At 44.3% G+C, this 23,638-nt stretch overlaps 1 protein-coding gene across 1 annotated transcript; it reads right to left on the minus strand.

Annotated features, from left to right (window-relative positions):
* Window positions 1–2,356: 2,356 nt before the first annotated feature.
* Window positions 2,357–15,065, minus strand: pcdh12 (protocadherin 12). Its single transcript, XM_029512027.1, has 5 exons — window positions 12,121–15,065; window positions 8,526–8,611; window positions 6,000–6,151; window positions 2,791–2,955; window positions 2,357–2,690 (listed from the first exon to the last, which is right to left on the minus strand). Exons 1-5 carry the CDS (start codon window positions 14,986–14,988, stop codon window positions 2,410–2,412), a joined length of 3,552 nt encoding a protein of 1,183 aa, XP_029367887.1. The 5' UTR covers window positions 14,989–15,065; the 3' UTR covers window positions 2,357–2,409.
* Between the last annotated feature and the right edge of the window lie 8,573 nt (window positions 15,066–23,638).

Consider the following 23,638-nt stretch of genomic DNA (forward strand, 5'->3'; position numbering starts at 1 on the left):
CTCTGTTTGGAGTTTGGAATTAATAAATAATGTTTCACAGAGCTCATTCTTCTCCTCTGATAATATCTTATTTTTACATCTCGTCTCCGTTGGTCCCCAGACTTGCGGTCAGACTGTGGTCACTGAGTCTACATCTGTCTCTGCTTTGTGTCTCTCACAGGAGAAAGTTACTGTGTCAGTTTGTTTTCATGGTTTAGGGCAACAGAGAAATTAGGTTTGTTTCCACTTTTTGGTTTGACTGGTCCCATACTCCTGATAGGCATCTTTTCCTAATTCAATCGTTCTGATGAGCGGTTGAAAGCAGCGCTGGTCTGAGGCTGTTTCTGGATCCGCTGAGACCTCTAAAAGCTTTACTGTCCCTGTTGTCAGCGTGTCTGAGGACTCAATCTGAGATATAACCAACATTTAAATGGTTAAAAACGTCGATGCATGAACTGGGTGACATTTTTCTTCATGTGTTTCGTTTGGATCTGCAGGATCTTGCATGCATGGCGGCCCATCTCCTCCAATGATGTCCCGACGTCTGAGTGGATCCAGATTCACGACCAATAAAAGCTTGTTGCACAGCTCCAGATCCTGATTGGTCATAGTTTCTATCTTTTTCTTCAAATGTCATAAAATATATTCGCTGTCGCGATCATGACACAGGATGCTCCCTCCTTTCATCATTCTGCCTCTACAGTGAAATGAGATACATGAAAACATAAAAACATTATCAGAAGTGCAGAGATTTGGAAAATCACACAGAAGCCTTTTTGGGAGCTCCTTCATGTCTTCCCTGATGCGTTGGGGGATAAATACCGTGTCACATTTTAGTCACATTTCTGATTTTCATCATTCCATTTTTCTTGGGTTTATTCTCTTTTTTTGGTATAAAATTCCAAAATGCTCCTTCTAAATGTTCCCAGGATGTTCCACTTCTTTAGTTTCTGATCATGATGTTGTTTTGTTCTATTATCCGTTTCTGGTTTTAGCATCATCCTGCCTCAGATCTTGGTTTTGTGACTGTGGGATCATTAATTTTATAGTTTGTTACCTGAAGCTGCCACCGGTCGGAGCTGTTGATATTCTGCTGAGTTGTTCTTCCAAACTGAGTGTTTGAGCCTCCAGAGGTCGCCATTGTGAGAATCCACACACACTTCGACCCGTGAGACAACACTGCATTGTCTCACAATTTATTACACTCAGACTTTAAGCAAACATCAGGCTGGCCTCAGCCAAAAAATAAATCTCCGACCTAAAATAAGCAGTTCATTTTGCGAAAACCAAACGTTCAAGCCGGCAGAAGACGAATCCTCCCCAAACATCAGCAGATGTTTGTTCAAACAGACACACAAACAAATTCTTCCTTGTGAGTGAAATTCCTCCTTTTGCCCTCATTTTAGTTTAAACGTGATACACATTTTATTGATAAAGTTACACATCTTTCTTTCAATGACAGAAAAATATTGATACAAATTAAAAATGACAAAAGACTATGTACAAAGTGCTGTTCATCTGGTTTGTAAGACAATTTAAAATAATAAAAAAAAAAAGCTACAACTAAGAAATGTGGAAGTTGGACCAATAATTTAGGAGACAAGCTAATATTCTGAGTGAATATTTCAGAGTTGTGCTGAATGAACATTTCCAGTAATAATAGAATGTATTGGAGTTGGTGAGTATATGAAGTTCAGGCTGAGCTGCTTGAAAAAACAAACTCTTTTTCTCCTCTTCATTCAGCTCATTGTCGTTGTTTAGTCTCGAGGAAAAACAAGAAACAAAGCCTCGTTTCCTCCTGATCGTCGGTCTGCGTGGATTTTAAACTCACTGCTGATCCTGATGAGGGTTCGGGGGCTTCAGCCCAGCAAATAAACCTGAAATAATTTAAGATCCCACATTTGCTGTTTCAGATGAGTTATTTTTGTTCCTGTTTAGCCCCTCCCCTCCATTTCCTGTTTTTCTATTAAATCATCGTCTGATGCCCGAAACCAGCGAACTTGCCATTTTCCACACTGACCGCCCTAAAGTGCTGTGATGTCATCACCTGAAGATCACACTGAGACTTCTGGGACTCCAGCATCGCCTCATTTCTGTCCATTTCTTACTAACTCATCTGGTCACCTGATCTCCACGCTAACCTGTGCACCTGCTCCTTTCCCTCTGAGGTCAGCCTACCTGGTTCCTTTTGTCGATTGGCTCCTGCTCTGAAAACCAACCACACAAACAGCTTTATATCTGTTCCCGTGTCCGCTGTTGGAAGTGACACATCTCATGTATGTTTAAGTTCTGTACAGTTGTGGCGTTTTTGCAGTTTTACAGTGAAAAAAAAAAAAAAAAAAACACAAAAAACTAAATCAGTTGTAGAAACGTGCTGCTCTGAGCTGCGCCACTCAGCTCTCAGTCTGTTCCAGTGTTCAACGCACAGATTCACTGATAAAGTCCTGATGGGGCGGCCATGCCGGACCTCTTCTCAGGGTTCCCGGAGCTCCTCAGGGCGCCGCCTGCTGCAGATGTGGTTGGGGTGCCGGCGGCAGCAGCGGTGGCGTCCAGGCCAAGCGAGCGGCGGTAGGCTGCAGAAAGTCGGTACAGGACGTCCGGCCGAGGCCCGGGATGGGCGTCGGCCTTCTGCGTCAGCAGCATCTCGAACAGCGTGCTGACCTCAGACAGGAGGGTCCCCCCCAGTGGGCCGTCCTTCTCTGGAGTTTTACCTGAGAGGAGGAGCGAGACGAGGAGGTGTCACTACACCTGCTCCGTTTATGTAAACCAACAAAGCAGATTTAACTGCAGTTAAGCTTCTTTATCTTTTACCAAAGGTGGAGAAGGACGAAGAGTCCAGAGGGTCCTGGGGCAGGAGCTCACTTTCAGGTGACGGAGGCCCGTTGGGGACAAAAACGTTGTCGTGGTAATCACCAGTGAGCGGGAGAGAGAGTCTGGCCATCCAGGACGGATCGGTGACGTCCGAGAAGACGTCATCTGCAGGGAGAGAGAGAGAGAGAGAGAGAGAGACCCACAATAAATAAATAAAACTGTTTATTGATTTTTTTTTTTTTTTTCCTGCTCATCTCTGTTTCCAAAATAGCTGATATATCATCCGAGATCACACCGATTGAACTCAGAGTTGTGGTACTTCAGGAATCACCAGACTGATTTGATCTGCACGGCGACCTTTGACCTCAGTCGGGGAGCTGAGGGAAGTCTGCTGCGTCTTCAGACGGTTGGTTTGTGAACGTGTCAGAAAACACGATGCAGCTAAAACACGATGCAGGAAGTTTGACAGAAAGAAGAGAACCTTGAAAGAACTTGAACATTTTGAGAAATGTGAGAGAAGCCTGAGATAAATCTGATAGCACTTGCACTTTTTGGCTTTTATCTTGAATATTACAATATTGAATTTTTTAAGTCATCCTGAAACTAAAAGAACAAAAAGCATCTTAAAACACCTCGAGCACATAGAACAGGTGGTGAGCAGAACCGCGCTTCGTAATGTTCTAACATCTAAAATCTGCTCCTGTGAAACTTTCCCGGTCCTGATCCAGGAAAGTCAGAGGCGTAAACATCGGGTGTGTCTGAGCGAACACACACAAACAGACCTGGATGATTATACGTCTCATTTCATCTCTTCACTGGCTGTAACGCAAACCACCCCGCTGGACGTGAATGTGAAGAAAAAAAAATTTTGAGCAGCCTCATTCTCACAGCTCTTATCCTCATGATGTCCTGTTTACATCCTGCTCTCTCTGCTTGTTGCTATCTGCTGGTGCAGCGATTTGATTTCCCATCAGAGCTGTTTCAGTTTCATCAGATCTAATTTGGTCCGCGGACCACAAAAGATCTTCTCAGCGTGCTGCTGGAAACGTGTTGTGTGTGTGTGCACGATTAGAGAAACAGCATGACGACATGTCAGCCAAGGAAACACGTTTAAGTGACAAAATGAGGATGAGGCCGGGACAAGAGCCTGGTGATTACAAAATGTGTGACACGGCTCGTTTCAGTTGCTTCCTCCCGCTCATTCGCCCCGTTGGTGCTATCTGGATCGTGCCAAACAGAAAAATAAAAAAATAAATAATGACAAAGTGTTTTAAACACACTGAGCTGAGAGTGATATCCATCTCTTTATCTCCAGGCGTCATTCAGATGTAGAGGAGGAGAAACTGCTCGGCCTCAGACTAATCAGTCACAGAGCTGCGGCCTCCTTCATTTAACCGCAACCAGATGCAGGGACTTAACTTACCAACACACACACACAGCCTCCAGAGTTAACCCCCGACTCCCCCGACTCCCCCGCCCCTCCTTTCCTCCCTTTGTTTCCCTCCAAACGCAAAAATCTTCTTTAAATGACCGAAACGTGTCGAGTTTCAGCAGATTCCTCGCAGGTAAAGAGTCGGCTCTCCAAAATCGAAACTAAGCCGAGGCTGAAACATTATAATCTTCTGCATTTGTGGTAAAACACAACCCACAGCTTTGTCAGGTTATATTTAACAACACAAAGGCTACAAACACAACCGCAGTCCCAGCAGATTAGGAAGGAAACGCACACGCACTCATCATCAGGCCTGAACAAACAGGCAGGTATTTGTTGGCGTGATTCATTCGGACTGAAGAAGAAGAAGCAGAACAGAAAAATAAAAAAGAAGAAGGAGAGATTTATGTGTTTCTGTGACGGCTTCATCAAAGCTACACCTCACACACACACACTCACACACACACATAGCTGCCACAGAACTCTAGTGTGAGTTACAGTGATAATTGAGCCTGCGGGGGAGAAGGTGAGTCAAACACCACACACATACTCATGACACACATAACACAACACTCACACACTCACACTTTTCTTTCTCCCTCTCCTGTAATAAATTCAAGCTCGCCTCCCCCCCCATCAGGGGGTAAACCCCTTTCTCCTCGCCCGAGGCCCTGACCAACACAATACCAGGAAGAAAGTGTTTAACACCCACACAACTACTGTACACACTCGCCAATTGTATGAACTGCATTCCTGATGATAAAACTCTGTGGAGTTCCCAGCTAAAAAAAAATAATAAAACAAAATAAAAGTTTGAAGTGTGTTTTCTACAGCAAGGACTTCACAATAAAAGTGAGGACACGACGCTGGATGCCATGTGACGTATGACGTGCTACTATCAGAAATAGCACTGATGCTAGCAAGCTGAAGCTAACACATGCAAACAGCAGGAATAGCACAAAAATGCTAATTACCGGAAACTGAAAATGTGAACAAGCTTTTCAACACAAAATGTTACAGCGACATCACTACAGCATGCTAACAACTGTAGAAAAATGCTAACATGCTAATTCTGTGACATCACAATAAATATTATTGTGCTAAAAACACAGCGCAACATTACCAACAAACACAGCTCGTGTCAGCTTTTTCAAAAAGTTTCAAAAATATTTTAAAGCACAGGATTTCAACAATTCTAACTAAACATTCTTTATTTGCGTATTAAAATCAGGTTTTCTTTAATATACATTATTTCACGGAGGCAAACTAACCTGATTGGTCAAATTTGCAGTGGTTGGATAAAATTGGATAAAATTCCAAAAGGTGTTTAACGTTGTGAGGACTGGTTGAAACTGAGTGTTACGATCGCGGCATCACCTGGAGGGACTGACAACATTAAGGCTAACAAGCTAATTAATAGCGATACGTCACTTTTACTGTTTGGCTGTTTGGGGGAAATCTGGACAGATTCAGGTTTGTTTGTGCAAATTTTGGACGATGAAAACAAAGAAATTCACAGATTCGTCTGAATCTGACCACGTGGGTGGATGTGGATGTAAAACCAGCCACCATCTTAGTTCCTGCTGTCGTCCTGTTTACTGCCTTCGACAGTGTGTGTTTATTGTAAGCGACCTGTGTGTTTTCTGCAGAGGTCAGAGTGCACTGACGGATCAGAGAGTCGCAGCAGGCGGTCGCCTGTAGAATGATACTGCGGCTATTTGTGTTTTATGTTTTTCTTTCTCTGTGTGTCTGCGCGTGCGTGCGTGCTTTTGTGTACCAGCATTGTTGAGCAGGTTGTTGAGCCCCTCCTCCAGTTGTGGGTCAATGGGTGAGTCCCTTCCTGGTTCCCAGTCCACGTCTCCAGCCTCACTTTCACCATGTCCACTGTCTTTGGTGCTCTGCCAATCAGAACAGTCCTGGCCTCCATATCTGCACACACACAGACACACACAACTGTCAGACAGCAACGGAAATAAGACCTCTCCTCTAACGACAAAAGACACACGAAGCCAACAAAGTAAATATATTATCAACCATGGATCAGACATTTGCAGACATTACACAAGATCCTCCTCACGTCCTTTCTTTGGAAAATGAAAGAGAAAAAATAAAAGTTTTTGAAACGCATTTTTAAGTTTGAAGTTTAGAAGTTTAGACCGAACGGCAACTCATAGAAAACAAAGATGATTCATGACTCGAATAAATTCAACATAAAAAAGTGACAAAAAAGTTGTGCTTATTGCAGATTTTTCTTTTTCACAGATCAACAAACATAAACTCTGATAAAGTCCCAGACAAAGCTGCAGTTTAAAACTCATCTGTGGAGCCAGAGGTTTGGTGTGGAGATAAAATGGAGATAAAATTCCTGAGGTTTTAGGTGACAAATCCAGTGATAAGCACAAACAACCTGTATCAGTGTGTGTGTCTGCAGGCGGGTCAGCGCAGGAAGTGGCAGTCAGATAAAGGTGAGCTCACAGGCGAGTTAGTCACTCCTTTCATTCCAGTACTGAAGATCCAAATCAGATCCAATGAGTTAAGGTCACTTGTTTCACCTCCAATCACTAAAGAACGTTGTAAACACACGTCAGATAAAACTGAACCATCTTCAGACGGAAACATCACACACGAAAAACACAGCCGAGGCTGAAATGGAGTCAGAGTTCGTGGTTGGAACCGACCGCAGGAATCGAACACAGCTCAAACACAACATATAGTGACCAAATTGCGCCTTCAAAACTGTAGCTGACAGCTGATGGATGACATCACGGTTGTGTTACCACCTGGTTTGTCATCACCTCCGGAACGGAAACGAAAGGCCGAGTGATTCAGTCGAGCGTTCGCTGCTCTCGGCGTTGATGGGCGCACCTATCAAGGTGATGTCAGATCTAATCTCATCACCACGACAACGTTGAGGTAGCTGCTTCCTGTGAATCAGTCGGAACCTGCCTGCACACACTCAAACACACACTCGTTGGCAGTCTTCCTGTGATATTGCGCGTTTGACTCCGTGTCCTGTTTGTCTTCTGCTGTTATTTCAGTCGCTGCAGGTCAGTAGGTCACAATCACCGACGTCACAACTCCAAGTTCAATTTAATAAGACAAATGGAACTAACTGAAGGAGTTAACGGATGATTAAAGTGCAGTTTTACCCTGAACAAAGACAAACTCTCTGGGCCAGTTAGTCCTTAAAGTGATTTTAAATGTTTCAGACTGTTTGGAAATCAAAGAAATCTTAAAAATCATCAACTTGTGGACCGGAGGATGTGTTTTGTTGTCTCTTAGGGTAAATAAGACTCCAGAAAGAGTTGACAGACTGCAGTTTCACATAATTCAGATTTGTGTTTGAATGTTACTCACGCTGATAAATGTGTTTGGTGTGAATTCTCGCTGTACTCCCACTGGAGTTTGTTTGAGACTTTAAGTTGCCGGTGATGATGAATGCTTGTTTTTCTGTTTTCTCTAAATGTCAGACTGGCGTCAAAGCTCAGCCTCCTTTGATGGACAATCTTACGGAGAGTAATGGAAAGATAAATTAGATTTCAGGGTGAAATAGTTTTTAAGTTTTTTTTTTTTGTTGCTGTTGTTTGTTTAATGGATGGATGATGAAATAAAATCTGAACTAGAATATGATCGTATTTTGGTAAAATAACAGACACAATCAGCTTTTTTGGTATGCTGATATGGCGCTCAGCCAGACAACTGAAGAAGAGGTCACTAAAACAGAATCACAAACAGAAGTGTTCAGGTTCAGGATAAACATCTGAGGGTGGCGTTCCCCCTTAATGTCCGCCCGTCCCGCTATCAGAGGCCGCCTGGCTTGATCAGAGGACGCAGCAGAGATCACAGTCTGGGGCCTGCAGCCAGCTGGCTCCCATACAAACCTCAGAGGATGATGAGTGATGAAGGAAATCACAGATGGGATTCAGCCCCGGTGACAAAGTGTTTTACCAGTGCAGGTCGAGTCAAATGAAAAACTTTTAAATATCTTCCATCTTCTTTTGGCGCCCTCAGACTGTTCATATCAGATGATACATTGTTCAACTGTGTTACAGCACTTTATTCCCAACAAACCTGGAAAATGGAATTTTTAAGTTTGGTTTACGCTCAGAAATTCTTTTCTTCATTGTTAAATAGACATAATTGCTACACTATCAGTAAAAAGCCAGAGTAATATATAAAAAGAATGAAACAATAAAAACGTCAAAGCAGTCGGAGCTCTTTGCTCTTTTTGCCTTTGTTGTGGTTTTCGCTGAGTCCACATCAGAGGGAGGAAGGACAGAGGAGGAAGACGAGGAGGACTGACCTGCGATGAGAATATTTGTTCCCCCTGAAGTTCGGCCTTGGCTGCAGCTGACCCTGCCGGAGGAGGGAGAGGAGCTGGGAGATCTGCTGTGAGGAGGAAGAAGAGGAGAGAGTGGTGAGGAAGGCGTGCATTAACAGTCAAAGTGTGCGATACAAAAGCCAAATTTTCTGCTCCATATGTGGGCTGTTCTGCTTCTGTTTTAAACATCTGACGCTGCTATAATCTGCAAATTTCCTCACTAAGGGATCTCATCTCATTTTATCTTTACACATCAGACTAAAGACTTAACCTGACAATATGGTGTAACACACTGTGACCAGGGGCGTTAATTCTATCTATTCTTTTTCATTTGAAACTTATGTGTGTTTTTCTTATTATTTTCTCATTAAATTGAACATATTTCTCTTCAGTCAGATGTCTGGACTGAACAGATATACAGTGTATTTATGTGATATGTGTCTACACAGAGACGTAAATATGTTATATATATATTGAAATATGTTTCATATCTGTGTAGTTTAGTAAGGATTGGACAAAACTCTGGGTAAACTGGCCGACGTCGTCAATGGCAAACTATTTTGGTTGCACTAGTTAATATTTGTTCCACTTGAATGTCAAGGAGACTTTTAGAGATGTGACGAGCAAAGATGGAGGATGAGGACTGACGGATAAACACGCTGAGAGTCAGTCAGATCCAGATCTGACTGAACTTTCTTCATCAGTTCATAGATGGAAGTTAAAGGCATCCACTGACAAATCGGGGCTTGTTAGAAAGATCTGGTTCTGGAGTGATGAGGACAAAAAAAAAGTTGAACAATCGCACTCCAAAGACGACATGACGGGGCTGATGTGGCCGGAGTAATGAATCCAGAGCTGCTGCTTATCAGGATATCAGGTTGTGGTTGACATTAATTAGGGTGTGATGAAAACCTCTCTGCTTCGAACCCGTCTCTTGGTTTGGCAGCTTGAACGATGATTTCAGGTGAAAAAAGGCGAATAAACATTTTCTTTCTCTCTTTTTGTGTTTTCAGTCAGTTCAGCAGTGTGAGAACTGAGCGTCTGCGTCCGTCTCACTGCTGACAGCTCCGCTATACAGCGGATACACACTGAACACCAGGGGAGGAAACACACACACTGAGGAAGGTGCATGTGTGTGTGTCCGCATGCTAATTTACGACTTTGTTTTAGGCATGACATTTGTGTGTTTTGTGTGTTTTTGCACGTGTAACGCCACTGCAGCGACAGGAAATGGCCTCAATGTAAAAGCCTATTCTTCTCTGGGCCGTTTCCTTCCAGGATGGACTCTGAAATTTGGACGAGTAGAGGATGTGTGTGTGTGTGTGTTGAGGTGGAGGTGAACAGTAAATCTCCCTCTCCACCCAGGCGTCCAGCAGGCCTCTTCCTCTGCAACCTCGACGAGAGTGAGACTTCTGAAGTAGAAGAAGTGCCAACTAGGCCGGCTGGACGCTTGGCAAAGAGGGGGATTGTGGGTAAAAAAGAAAAAGGCCTCTTCCTCTCTTTAATGGGATTCACGTGAGGATGTCGGACCCGGTGAAATCTTTGTTCTCTGACTTTGGCCCCCGATGCTGCTTTGTGTTTCAGCTGGTTGAACTGAATGAAAACTGTTTTGTTTGTTTGTCATTGTTTACCTGTTTCTGACAAACTGAGTGACTCCAACTGCCTGGCTGCGTTCTTGAGCATGTCTTAGATTTCTTTTTATCAAAAACAAAATTACTTGACAGTTTCCTCGTGAAGTCGCCCCTCAGAAGGTGGATCTGACCATCCTGACCGTCAATGTGTGTCATCGCAGATTAAATCCATCATCCAACTTTCTGTCATTTTATTTCTTCGTGTCAGCAAAAGTGTCAGTAATCATCTGTATTTTCTCAAACTGAGCGATTTTCAAAAGACATTTCTAATCAAGAAGTCCAGTAAAAAACCAAAACTAGCGACTTCACACTGTAACTTTTTGACTTAAACACGACTGTAGTTGGGGACTATTTTCTGATGCGGATAGATCCAAAGTTTTGGTGTTTCACTGAGTATTTGGGGCAGTAGGGCAGTTTGTGTGTGTGTTTGTGGTAATGAGGGGAACCACTCAGGGCAATGATGTGTTTCTGATGTGTTTCTGGAAACAATGGAGCTCTGCGGCTCGGAGGAAGAAGCGACATCAGGCTCTGATTACGCACACAATGCTGGGATTGGTTAGACAATAAATGGAGGGTTAAATGTGCGTCGGTGCAGTCAGACTGTGGAAGTGACGGGCCACGTCCTGATCTGACGTCCTGCTCGGATGCTGTTTTTAGTCTGAGCTGTTTTTCTTTCCTCAGTAAAAGTGATTTTTTTTTTTTTTTTTGGTGGGGGGGGGGGTCGTTTATAAGTGGCACAGCGGTGTTATCTTACACTACAAACACATCACAGCTTACTTTGGCTGGCCTCCCCCTCTTCAGACCCCCGATCCTACAGAACACCCCCACCCCCCCTCCATCTCCTTCAACATGAATCTGATATGTGCCATTTAGTAAAGAAAAGTCAGACTTGGGGGGTGCAGGGGGAGGATTACTGTCTGTGACACATGAGCACCTGAATAAACTTGCTGCTTTTTGGTTTCTCAGTCATCCATCAGCTAGTTACACCCCCCCACCCCCACCCCACACACATACATACACACACGCACACTAAAACACACAAAACTTCACCTCCACCCGTCTCCAGCCTTCAGGCTGTGTGAGTATAAGTCATCACACAGGAGGCAGAAAAAGCAGAGGCTGCTGGGAAAGGGGAAGCTGGTCTGTGTGTGTGTGTGTGTGTGTGTTGGTGGGGGTGATAGGGGGCTTTTACTCTATAATGGACTTCACTACAGATTAATCTGAAAGCCTGCAGGGGGGAGACTTAATTACTCCAGCACTAACTGTAAGCACATGTTGAAATAAATGTGATCACACATTTTAAGATGGAACTAAATTAGATTTAAATGAGAGCCAGCGGCGATGCATTAGCCTTAATGTTCACACTATAGTGGAAAATGTAAATAAGAAGACATTAAAAAATCATCAGGCAGATTTAGAGAAATCATTAATTCTATGTAAATGGATATATTTGTCAGTTCAACTTGCAGTAAACTCGTCATTAGCTGCCTCAAACACAACTTCAGAACTTCAGTCATGAGTTTAAGTCTTACGGCACCAATTTAATTAGTTTTAATGAATGATGAGCTGAGCGAACTCAATTTAAAGTTTCTTATAAAAGACTCTGCCAACTTGTCAGCATACTTCCCATCATGCATTGTATTTGGGTTCTTGGGTTTCTTCCGGAAAATCCTCTTTTTTGTCTCTTGAATGAACCTCCATGATGAGACTGTTCTTTGTTACAAATAAAGCCTTAAACATTAAGCATCTTTAAAATCCATTGGATGAGCTCTGAAGACTTAACTGGGAGAAAATGTAAATTTGATTAAGACTAAACTGAGGACTGAACTACATAAATCAAGCGAGTACGACTCAGGAGAAAAAGGCCGCTCACAATTTAAAGGTGCCAGATTGGATGAGATGATGCAGATTATGCGGAAAGCTGGAAGTAAGAAGCCACAACTCACCTGCACCTCTGGAGAAGCTGCAGAAAGCTCGATGGAGTCTCCAAACGCAGCCATGGACAGTCGAACCAGGTTCCGAAGCATCTGCCGGTGCTCTGCATCTCGGGCCCCTCGTCCCTCCAAGGTCTTCGGCCTCCTGAGCGTTGCCTGGGATCCGGAGAGCATCGGTTCGGCCTCTTCCCCGTCTCGGTGAGCCTGGCTCTTCAAAGTGCTCGAATGTGAGACCGAAGATGATGACGATGCGTTCCTGGCCGTCCGCAGGGTCCGGTAAGATGTGGCAGGCGTCAGAGGCAAAGCCCCATCCAGTTCAATGTTTCCAGGCTTCCAAAGGGTTCTGCCATGATGGGTGACGGGTTGAGCAGGGTCCACTTCCTGGTAGCCTTGGGAGTGGAAGCTCGAGTTCATGACTGATTGCGTTAAGGTGTATTGTCTCTCGGTATGTAGCTCCTCTGACATAATTGGAGGCGGGGCCAGCGGCTGGGCTTCACTTTCATCCTCAGGAGGCTCCTCCTTTCGTCCGCGGATGACAGGAATTAGCTGGATGTCGGACTTTCTGATGTTCTTTTGCGGGCGCCGAGGATGGCGGGTGTAGGTGGATTCAGCCTGTCTGCAGTTGTAGGCCCGATTGTCTCGTTTCTCTGGGCGGCAGAATGTCGTCACCAAGGCGATGGCCAACAGGAAGAGCAGGCAGGTAGCACCGAGACAGATCGCCATCATCATGGTGAAGCTCAGCTGCCCGCGGTTACTGGGAGAGGAGTTCTTCAAATGGTCCTTGAGGTTGATGAAGCTCACCTCCAGCATTACTCTGGTGTCCAGGCTGGGAGTACCCATGTCCGACACCGTGATATCCACCTTAAAGGTTTTCCCAATGAGCTCAGTAGCGTTGGTCGTGTTTACAAACAGCTGGCCTGTAGTCTCGTCCAACCAAAAGAGCCCAGAGGGGTTTCCCTCTGTGATGCGGTACACAAGTTCACCATTTAGCCCCGAGTCCGGGTCTTCAGCTTTTATGGTGGATGCGAGGAATCCGACAAGACCCTCGCTGTCCGGGGGGTTCATTGGAAAAGATGTCGCCGTCTCCTCCATGTCGTTCCCCAGCTCGGTCACTATCTCCCCTTTATCCGCGTTGACAGGTACGCTCAAGGAGGCCACGCCCTTTCTGGGTTTTGGCTCCTTGATGATGGGACAGTTGTCATTCACATCCTCGATTTCAACCTGAACGGTCGCTGTGCTGGTGAGCGGCGGATGACCGTGGTCAACGGCCTCCACGGTGAAAGAGTACGTGTGGGATTCTTCGTAGTCCAGTGGCCGCTGGATGCTGATGACACCGCTGGTTGGGTGGATGGAGAAAGATTGTGTGTCAGTCTCCATGTCGTTGAAGCCAGTTATGAAGTAGGAAACTCTTCCACTGAGCTCCAGGTCAACATCGTGGGCTTCAACTTTGAGAGCGTGGTAGCCTGCTGCATTGTTCTCCTTCAAGGAAGCCTTGTAGAGCGAGGTGGAGAACACTGGAGCATTGTCGTTCTCATCCAAAACATGAACTGGCACGTGTTTAATACAAGACAGAGGAGGATCTCCGTGATCCTGGGCCAGGATCGTGATGTTGTACTGCATAATATTCTCTCTATCCAGCCTGCCATCGGTTGCAATGATATAATTATCACCGTGGTTACGTTTGAGGTGGAAAGGGCCAGATCCTTCCTTAATATGTGCACTCACTTTGCCATTAGAGCCTGAATCTGCGTCAGAGACCATCACCAGTGCCACAAAAGTGTCCACTTCTGCACTTTCAAGCACTGTTGGCACGGGGGAGTTGGGTGGAGTCCACGTCACGTGTATCCTCGGGGCGTTATCGTTGACATCTTTGAGTTTGACGTGCAGTTTGCAGTGCGAGGGAATCGCATTGGGTCCACGGTCACGGGCCTGTATGATCACCTCGTAGGAGGGTTGGGCCTCGTAGTCCAGCGGTGCTCTGACACTAACAGCTCCATTTTGTGGATCCACATAGAAGTGCTTCTGAACCTCAGGACGGGTGTGCTTACTGAGCGAGTACTCCACCTCCCCATTTGCACCTTGGTCTGGATCAGTGGCCTTGAGGTTGATGATAGTTGTCCCCCGAGCTGTGTCCTCAGGGAGCTCCACAGTGGGAGTGCTGTCCTCAAAAGTTGGGCTGTTGTCATTTGAGTCCTGAATATTAACTCGGACTAATGTACTCCCAGATTTGGGGGGGTTCCCTTTATCCCACGCCACCAGAGTGAGATTGAAGGAGCTCTGAAGCTCCCGGTCCAGTTCTTTAATGACCACCAGCTCTGCCTGTTTTGTCCCATCTGGCCCGACCGTCACATCCAGAGCAAAGTGCTGATTGACGGACAGCGAGTAGGTCTGGAGGCTGTTGGGTCCTGCATCAGGATCAGCAGCCCGGTCCAGAGGGATCCGCATTCTGAGGCTGGCCGTCTCTGAGATCTCAACCTCCTGCAGAGGACTGGGGAAGCTGGGACTGTGGTCGTTCAGGTCCATCACCTCCACACGAACCCTCAGACAGTTCACAACGCCGCTTTTTTTGTAGAGGACGCTGAAGGCCATCTCACACATGTCCAACCCGCGACACAGCTGCTCCCTGTCCAGCCGGCCTTGGGTGGAGACGACCCCGTTTCGAGTGCTGACGGAGAAGGGCAGGGCCTTCCCGTGCTCCACCACCTGGAAATCCTCCAGAGGACCACCTTCATCTCTCTGCCGGAGGTCGTCCACCAGCCGGCCGACCTGGGTTCCCGGAGGCTGCTCCTCCCAAACCCGGTACTGGATCGTTATTGAGGAGGGCTCAGAGGACTGAGCCTCAGAGCAAAGACTCAGAACCAGGAGCAGAGCCAGCAGCATGATGATCTGAAGTACAGCTAATCTCCTATCTACCAGCTAAACTGACATCTCTAAAAAAATCACGTCAGCACGATTAAAAAAAAAACTTATAACTAAGACAGTCTTAAAGAAAAAATATTTCATCTACCAGTTAAAAATGTAAAAATAAAGCAACGATCAAATCCAGTTCTCATCAAATTAATATAGTTTTCTTCCTAAAAAGAAAAATGCAACAACCAAACTTGGAGAAATAAACAGTTTATAAAGCAAATACCGAGGAAAAAAAACAACTTTGAGTCCGGTCAGGATACAATTATAGAAGCCTATAATTAAGATATCATCCTGCCTGTTGCTGTTACTCACTCATGCTGCTGCTGGCGTCCTGCCTCTCACTTCATCCTCCTCTACTCAGGACACTTTAGCTCCAACTGAGAAAGTTTGGATGTGGATTTCCACATGCCGGTGAAGCCCCGGCCAATCCAGGAGAGGAGGAGGGTTATATGCAAATAAACCCAGACTCAACACAAAGAAAAAGCCCTCCTGCCCCGAGGAGAAACACCACAACTCTGGGATGCTTTTAAAGAAATATGACACCAACCTATAGCCCCCGCTCCCTCCCTCCCGCTCCACCCCTTTCAAAATGCATAAACCCATCACAAACCTGCCGACACAGCCTTTAAATCATGTGGAAAATTTGTGTTAAGTTAAATCCCAGCGAGACTGAAGGCCCCAGAAAGACACATATCTGAGCTCCTTTGCAGTGACGTACGGTCTGGAGGTCAGACAAAACCCAAACAAATGAAGACACGACGATGAAACGTCATTAGAAATACGGCAGCAGCTTCAGAGCTGTCACTCAGTAACACTTTGCATTAAAATATGTCTGTAGAAAAATACAGTAAATTACTATTGCAGATTTTTCAAACATTAAGTCCAACAAGGTGGCAGCTTTTTTTTTTTTTTTTTTTGGGGGGGGGTTGGTGATTCAAGGTGATTCGATTGTCCCGAGGAGGGAAAACAGTCCTTGAAAAGTTCAACCATCTACGATATGAATGCTCAAAATCAAGCAGCAAGTCCTCAGTGTGACAACTTCCACACATTTTTCCCAAACATGACTATGAGGAGTTAGAGAGCTCGTCTTCAACCGCAGGCCGCAGAGGTCAAAGCACTTCCAGCAAACCGCAGAATGAGCTGAAGGTTTGTTCAGAGGGAGCAGGTATTAAATCAAATCCTATTTCATCTGGATTTTCTGACATGTTTCCTTCTCCAGTGAGCTTTGATTTGGGCTGTGAATCACTGAGGTGGCTTTCAGGCTGACAAAGACGCAGTGAAACACACACCGTGGTGGAGTATTTCAGGGGCGCGCTCACGGTATTTCAGTCTCAGTTTGGAAACCAGTTGGCGCTCACAGCTGCACATCCACCGGCAAAAAAGCGAAATGTTTTCCCAGCGTGCACGGGGCTTATTTTTCATGTGGTCCCCAAAATATCCTGCAGGCTGAGAAAGAATCGGACTGAAGAGGATTCAAGAGTATCACTTTCCTCTCAGCTCAGAGGGGGTTGGCGGGGGGTTGGCAATGAAGTGTGGAGGGGGGGCGAAGTATAAAGACATCAGCACACTGTCACCTGCCAGTGAGAGACGACTGAGGAGATAACAGAGAGGAAGAGGGGGGCAAGGCCCGACCATGCCAGTTCAATTCTAAATAAATCTGAGCTGAACTTAAAAGTTTGATCAAAAGATGTTCATTATTTTAAGGACCAATATGATCCAAGTGTCACCTGGATCATTAAAATAACTGTAGAGGGCCAAGAAGGCAGAGAGACGTGAGAAAAATACAATAAAACAAATAAATAAAACAAAAACAAAAACCTGAACGACCTAAAGTCAGTTTGTTCTATGATCCGTTTGTGACAACACAACAACACAACACAACATTCACACACGAGCACAAAGAGGAGACATAATCCTCAACAGAAATGTTTAAGTTGACCTTTAACTCCGTCTGTTCAGGCAACACAAACCCGATCTCAGGCGGAGCAGAGGTCAGCCAATCAGGCGAGATTATCACCAAAACAAACATCATCGACCTCCCGTCTGCAGCCAATCAACTGCCACCCGTGTGTGTGTGTGTGTGTGTGTGTGTGTGTGTGTGTCTTCTGAGTAAGTTGTAGAAGGAAAATGCTGGCAGACACACACACACACACGTCTGCTTGCAATTAAATAACCACCTGTGTGTGTGTGTGTGTGTGTGTGTGTGTGTGTGTGTGTGTGTGTGTGTGCGTGTGCGTGTGCGTGTGGTCAAGCTGCTGCTCCATACCATCAGTCTTCCTGTGTGTAGTGAAAGTTGTGAAGTGTGTTGTTAAACTTTAACTCTTTCATTGTTGTCATTTACTTGATCATCAGAAAAAATCATTAAGCGATGTTTTCTTTTTTCCTCAGCAGCTGGAAACGTCTGGACAGAAGAGCAGCATCTGAATGAAGCACATCTGCAGCAGCAGCGTTGTGTTGTCTTGTCACCTGTTTTGTGCGATTTTGTACGTGACTTCAGTGCAAAACTTCGATGATGCTGATTCTGCTGATTTTATCTTAGAACCAATGTACATGGCTTTCCCAAGATGCTGCGCTGAAACTAACAGTCCTCCATTTAGTGTGTGTTTGTGTGTTTGTGCGTTTGTGTGTGAGTGATTATATTGACCCCATTAGCAGCCATTAGCGGTGCAGCTGACAAAAAATTCACCTTTTGTTGGCTTAAAGCCTGAAAGCAGTTGAAAACTTCCACTGACAGGCAGTGTGTGTGTGTGTGTGTGTGTGTGTGTGTGTGTGTGTGTGTGTGTGTGTTAAAAGCAGGATTTAGTTGATCTGATGACACACATGTTGCCAGATAAGGATCAGAGTGAAGAAGACAAATACCAACCACACTCTCCAGTAAAGTAAGAGGATACATGTCTGTGTGTGTGTGTGTCTGTATGTGTGTGCGCTGATTGTGTCACATGAACAGAAATGTATATTTTTCTCTCGTCTCACAGAATGTGTGTATTGTTCCTTCTTTATCTCTTTTATCTCTCTCACACACACACACACACACACACACACTGACTAATGAAAACACAACTGGACTTAATCCAGTTGTCTTTCGGTCTTTATGCTGATGCTCACAGGAAAAGAAAAAAAACAAAACAAAACGGGGAGGTTTGATAAAAAGAGTTTATGGACGTGTGTGGTGTTGTTGTTGATGGCGACCATGAGGAAAGGTGGACGTCACCCCCAGGGGGTGAAGTCTGCCGGCCCTCCCCCCTGCCGAGTCCCCCACTGATGTGATCTCTGCAGTATCGCCCAAAAACAGTGAACAGATAGGAAGAAGAAGGGGAGATGTCTGCTCCTGGTGTGGATGATAGGTGGCCGGAGGCTCTCTGGACATAAATACAGTCATTATCATCCCAACTGTCAAAACATCGCCTTTTTACTCCTACAGTCCTTTGTGCCATTTTCTGGTCGCTGTGTTTTCTTCAACAGCAACTAAAAAACTTTACTGTGCAGCTCAAGAAAAAGTCAGCGATCACCGAAGCCGTTAAGATTCAAGCTGTGGACCTCCTGAGGATTGTGAGAACGTCCATCTTCTGAGCTACACTGCGTTCCTTTCAAACATTTAAACAACTGAAAAGTTTGTCTTAATACATTTACGTTAAAATAACCTCTGTGTCAAAAGTTCAGGTCTGTCTGTCAGAGCCGTCGTCTTATTGGTTGATCACACGTCAAGAGGTGATGACACGGGCCTGTTAATGTCCAATCAGGGACCACGGTGAACCCGGTCACCTCAGCTTCCATTGTCCCACCAATCTGCTGATCTGTTTGTTTACGTGTCGACCTCTGACCCCTCTTTCTCCCTCCCTCCTCGCCTCCTCTTTGTCTGCCTCCTTCACGCCGCCGGCCTTCTTTCTTTTCCTTGAACATTTCTCCAGACTCTCCTCCTCTCCTTGCCTCCTCCCTCGTCTCCTCCCTCGCCTCCTCTGCTGCATCTGGAAGCACGTTTCCTGTCGCAGGAAACGGTCTGATGGTGGAGGGCCAGAAACAGGATGTCCTGCAGAGGAGAGGAGAGGAGGAGAGGCGGAAAGGAGGAGAGGAGAGAAAAAGGTTAATTATGCATCTCTCTCATCACAAAAGTCACATCCAAGCAGTTTGAGCCTTCATCTTTTGTCCTCACTCGCCTCACGACGGCTTTCTTTATAACTTGACCTCATCAGCTTAAAATAGCAGAGCACCTCCTAATTTTTAATATCATCTATCTTGTCCATCTTGTTTGTTTCCTCTAATTCATGAGATGAATGTTTGGCAGTCTCAGGTGTTTTCTCCTGCAGAGGAGGCTATGATGCACTTCGTGTTTCCTGTTTGTTTGCCGCGACAAACAGGGAAACAACTGGAAGCACAAAGAATCTGGCTCCAGATTTCTGTATTTTAAAAAAAGGAAGGTGACCACTCGTGAGGATATAGACTGTTTGTGAATTCTTTATTCTGTATTGTTGCATTATCGGGCCAATAAAGTGAGAGCTGAGAGTGTTTGTGTGTGTTTTAGTCTTTGGTTGTGTATCAGCTGGGTTAATTGTTTCTTCCTGCGATTGTGGATCTTCCTAAACGTCACCTTGACTCACTGAACTCCACTGGACACACACAAAGACACACACTTTGCTCCCACATTAACATTCCTGATGTGTATCTGTGGAATGTCTCTCAAGTTTTCAGGCCCTTTTTTTTTAGACTCCACTCCACTTTTTTTGTTAGATCCCATTGACATCAGTCCTTGAGATGATTCTCCAACTTGATTGGAGTCCAGCTGTGCGTGATTGAATTCATTGGTCATAATAAGGAAAGCCTATAAAAGGTCTCTCAGCTGAGTGTGTGTGCCAGCATGACAGTGAAGCCACATGATTTTGGAGACACAGCGCTTTACCGAAAAACGCCTGAACAACTCTCGGACCAGGAGACGCTGGAGCTGCTGGTCTGATGAAGCCATTTTAAGATGAGTCTGAATCAGAAAATCTGGAAAACTTTGAAACGGTCTGAAATCTTTCTATACGAGCCACAACTGTTTCAGGGTCGGACGCCAGGAATCAAGATTCTGGTTTTTCCCTGAAATTCCTGCCAAAAGCTGCAGTAAAAAACCTGCTCTGATATTCAGACATATTAAAGGCAGTTGTGGTTTTGTATGGTTGGCAGTGTGGAATTGTTGGTCTCGCCGAATATCACCAAGCCTCTTTTTCATCCAAAGTGTTGCTCTATAAAAAGAAACAAAAATCACCTCATCATTTTCTCTCTCAGGCTTCTCTTTGGAGCTCTGATAACATCAGGTCAATCAACCAGTCTATTATTATAATTATCAGATGGGAGATATAAATTATTTGGTATCTGAAGCCATGTAATGAAAAGAATGACAGTTAAATCTTGGTCATCAGATGAAGATGACAAAGGTAATATTTTCTCTCATCTCATTCTCCTCTCGAGGGAGAAGCACTTAGATAAAACCGGCTTAACCTCCGTTATGCTATGACAGCATCAGTCAACTCAGACGCGTTAAAGTTCGATTCACTTCTCCAGGTCTAAATCTAAATGAGGAGGAGGAGTGTGAACTTTGATTTGAATTTGAGGCTGCTGGTCACATCTGGGAAAGCATGACGAGGAAGCTTCTGTGCAGAGAAAATTAGATTCCTCCTCAAGTTTTCTTCCCATGGTGGTGGTTATTGCGTCATCATTAGATTTACAGAGGAATTTCTCAGATTGCAGCCTGTTTTGAAAGAGTGACAGCATAATATGATTATGAGCTGGTTTTAATATAAAAAGACTTTTATGGAGCTCGAGTGGCAGAGCAGCAGGTCCTCCATTAAAAACAGCCTTCAGGGTTTTATTTCTGCCTTGATTCACGCTGCTGTCTTCGTGAGCGAGGAGTTGAAATAATTGGCATTAAATATGTTCCTCCAACAATCCAACTTCAGACAGCACAAGCAAATTTACTGATTGTATTTAAACTTCGAAAACTGATTCTTCTGCAGGAGAAAATTTGGGAGCAACATAAATTCATACAAAAGCTAATCAACCAAACGACCGTTTGGCTGCTTCCCTTTCCTCTGCTAACTTCTAACATGACCCGAGGTAATCAATATGTAAAAGTATTTGTTTTGCTATTTTACCACCAAGTGTTGCTCACCCAAGTTGCTATCTAGCTATAAAAGAACACGTCCTATGGATTTTCGCTTTACATCACTCATCGTGTGTCCATCAGGCTCTCTGTCGCTGCTCATTTTAATTTCTTTACTGTGTCCAACTAATCTTTTGAATGAGAAGGATCCAGCTGGTTTTAAGAAGGCTGCCTTTCTTGAGGCCTTCAAATCAGGACGATCAAGTTGCACTACTGCTACACATGCAGCCTCTGCAGGATGTGGGCTCTTATATAAGATCCCCTCCAGCTTTCCTTCATGTCACTGACCCACCAAAAATCCTCCTCACTTAACCCGATTCAACATGGCTGATGTGGCTAGCAGCATTTTTAAACCAGATGGCGACTCAGTTTCATCCAAAACTCACACAATGCAAGCATAATAAAGTGTGTTATCACTATGATCATATAATAATAATAATTATCATTATCATTACTGCTGTTGATATAGCAGATGTGTCCCTGATGGGCAAATATTAAGTGAAACCACAGTAACCTCCCTGTGATTAAAACGCTGCAGCTAACAAAGCAGCACACTTCCTGTCTGAAGGCAGCAAGTGGTCTGCATCTGTCTGTCAACACACACACACACACACACACACACACACACACACACACACACACACACATACATTGAAGTGCTTTGATGGAGATTTTACCGCACACATGCAGCCAGTAATTGGGAGGAAATTCCCTTTGGTTTTCATTGATTAAACATGTGTGTGTTACTGCGCTCTGATCTTCACAGTCTCATTTACATGTTCATCTGTTGTGTCGCAGCAGCAGTTAGCATTGGCACTTTTCTCTTTATTTTGGCATCGACATCCATTCATCACACATTTTGACAAAACGCAAAGCGAACATTGTCATTTCTTCTCTTTGGAAATAAGAGCTCCAACAGGTGAATCCAAACAGTCCCATGAGTCACTGAAATGGCACCATTGTCCTACAGTTAGTGTTTGGTCAGCAGCTGAAGTAGTTTTAATCATTTCTGACTTTATTTTAGCCTCTTGCTTTGTTCAACGTTGTTTTAAAATGGATTATTGGCATTTTCTGATTTAATGTGTCCTTTTTTTTTTAGTTTACCAATGAAGCAGTTTAAATACACATGAAGGAAAAGTGTGACGCGAATGAAGTTTGATTGAAATTTCCAGTTTTCTGCAGGAACAAAGAGAAACACCAAACAGATAACTGATCAGGAACATCAGCCTGCGAGACAAAGTGCTGTCTCTATCTTCCATGGCCATTTAACCGCATTAACATGGTAACCATGACAACAAAGACGGCCTAATGCAGACAAAGTGCTTAAATCACCATCTTTTCCCAAAATCTGAACTATTATAGTAACCATGGCAACAAAGATCGCTGCATCCGTCCTCTGATGATCACACAGAATATTTCATAATTACTTTGTTTTTGAAAATGAAAATGTGCTTCACAGAAGTAAATGCCTGAACGGGTTTCACATTAAAAGCTTTCATTCAGGAACTTGTTATTAAAATAAAAACCACCTGCTGTGCAGCTGCTGGTTCGGGGAAAAAAAGGCTCCTCTCATTAGTTTTTAAGAGGTGGGAGAGAAGTGATCAGCGACTCTGTTTCTGCTTCATCTGTGGGATCTTTCATCTCCGGGTGAAACCACAAAGAGCCAGAACTTGTTAATGAAGGTTTTTCCAGACTCTGGAAGCTGATTTTCTTCAGAAACTTCTGCAGCTGAAAACACGACTGTTGTTTTTTTGTTCATTTTCTGCTGCATTTCCAAGCAATCATGACTCTATAATTGATATTTCTGCGTTCCAGGACTCTGTGGTGTCTTCAGTGTTCAGTGGTTGAACTCAGTGTATTTCATTCATGATGTGTGTGCTCGCTCCTACATGTGTAATTCTGTTCTTTCCTCCTTTTGTTTTCTGGTTTCTTTGCAGCTTCCTGTTAAACATTCACTGCTGCAACCACCCAGACTCTGATTTTACACTGTGTCATTAAAAGGAGAGCAGGGCGTTGCTGTTAGTTGTCAATATTTGGTTTACTCTTGTTGCAGAAGGAAGTTTAATCACAAAGTAAAAGTGTTGAACTGTTGGTTTGGGTCAGTTCTGCAGCTGATATCACTGTGAACAGATTTTTAGGTGAAATGCTTCCATCTCGTGGTAAAAAGTGTGAAGATGCAGTTTTGTGGTGCTCAGGGTTCTGCTTTATAATGAAACCCAAACATCACAGCTACAACATAAAAGCTTTGGTCCTGAATGAGAACAGAACTCGATAAACCTGACATTACATTTAATCTCATTTCTCAAAGAAAATCAGACTGTTCATAGAGAATTAGTTTCACTTTGATTTAAATGATCAGTCATTTGGTTTGATTTCAGTCTTGTCTCCTACAGTGAAACACAAACTGCCAATTTTTAATGTTAGCTCTTTATTAATATTCATTTAGCATCTTGTCAATTTGGAATTTCATTTATATTTGAATTA

The sequence above is a fragment of the Echeneis naucrates genome, chromosome 10 (assembly GCF_900963305.1).
Source record: "Echeneis naucrates chromosome 10, fEcheNa1.1, whole genome shotgun sequence".
NCBI lineage: Eukaryota > Metazoa > Chordata > Actinopteri > Carangiformes > Echeneidae > Echeneis > Echeneis naucrates.

Coding starts and splice junctions, on each gene's coding strand:
- pcdh12 (XM_029512027.1), bottom strand. CDS start 14,988: ATGCTGCTGGCTCTGCTCCTGGTTCTGAGTCTTTGCTCTGAGGCTCAG. Junction 8,612..12,120: donor CAGCTTCTCCAGAGGTGCAG/GTGAGTTGTGGC, acceptor TCCTCCTCACAG/CAGATCTCCCAGCTCCTCTC. Junction 6,152..8,525: donor AACAAATATTCTCATCGCAG/GTCAGTCCTCCT, acceptor GTGTGTGTGCAG/ATATGGAGGCCAGGACTGTT.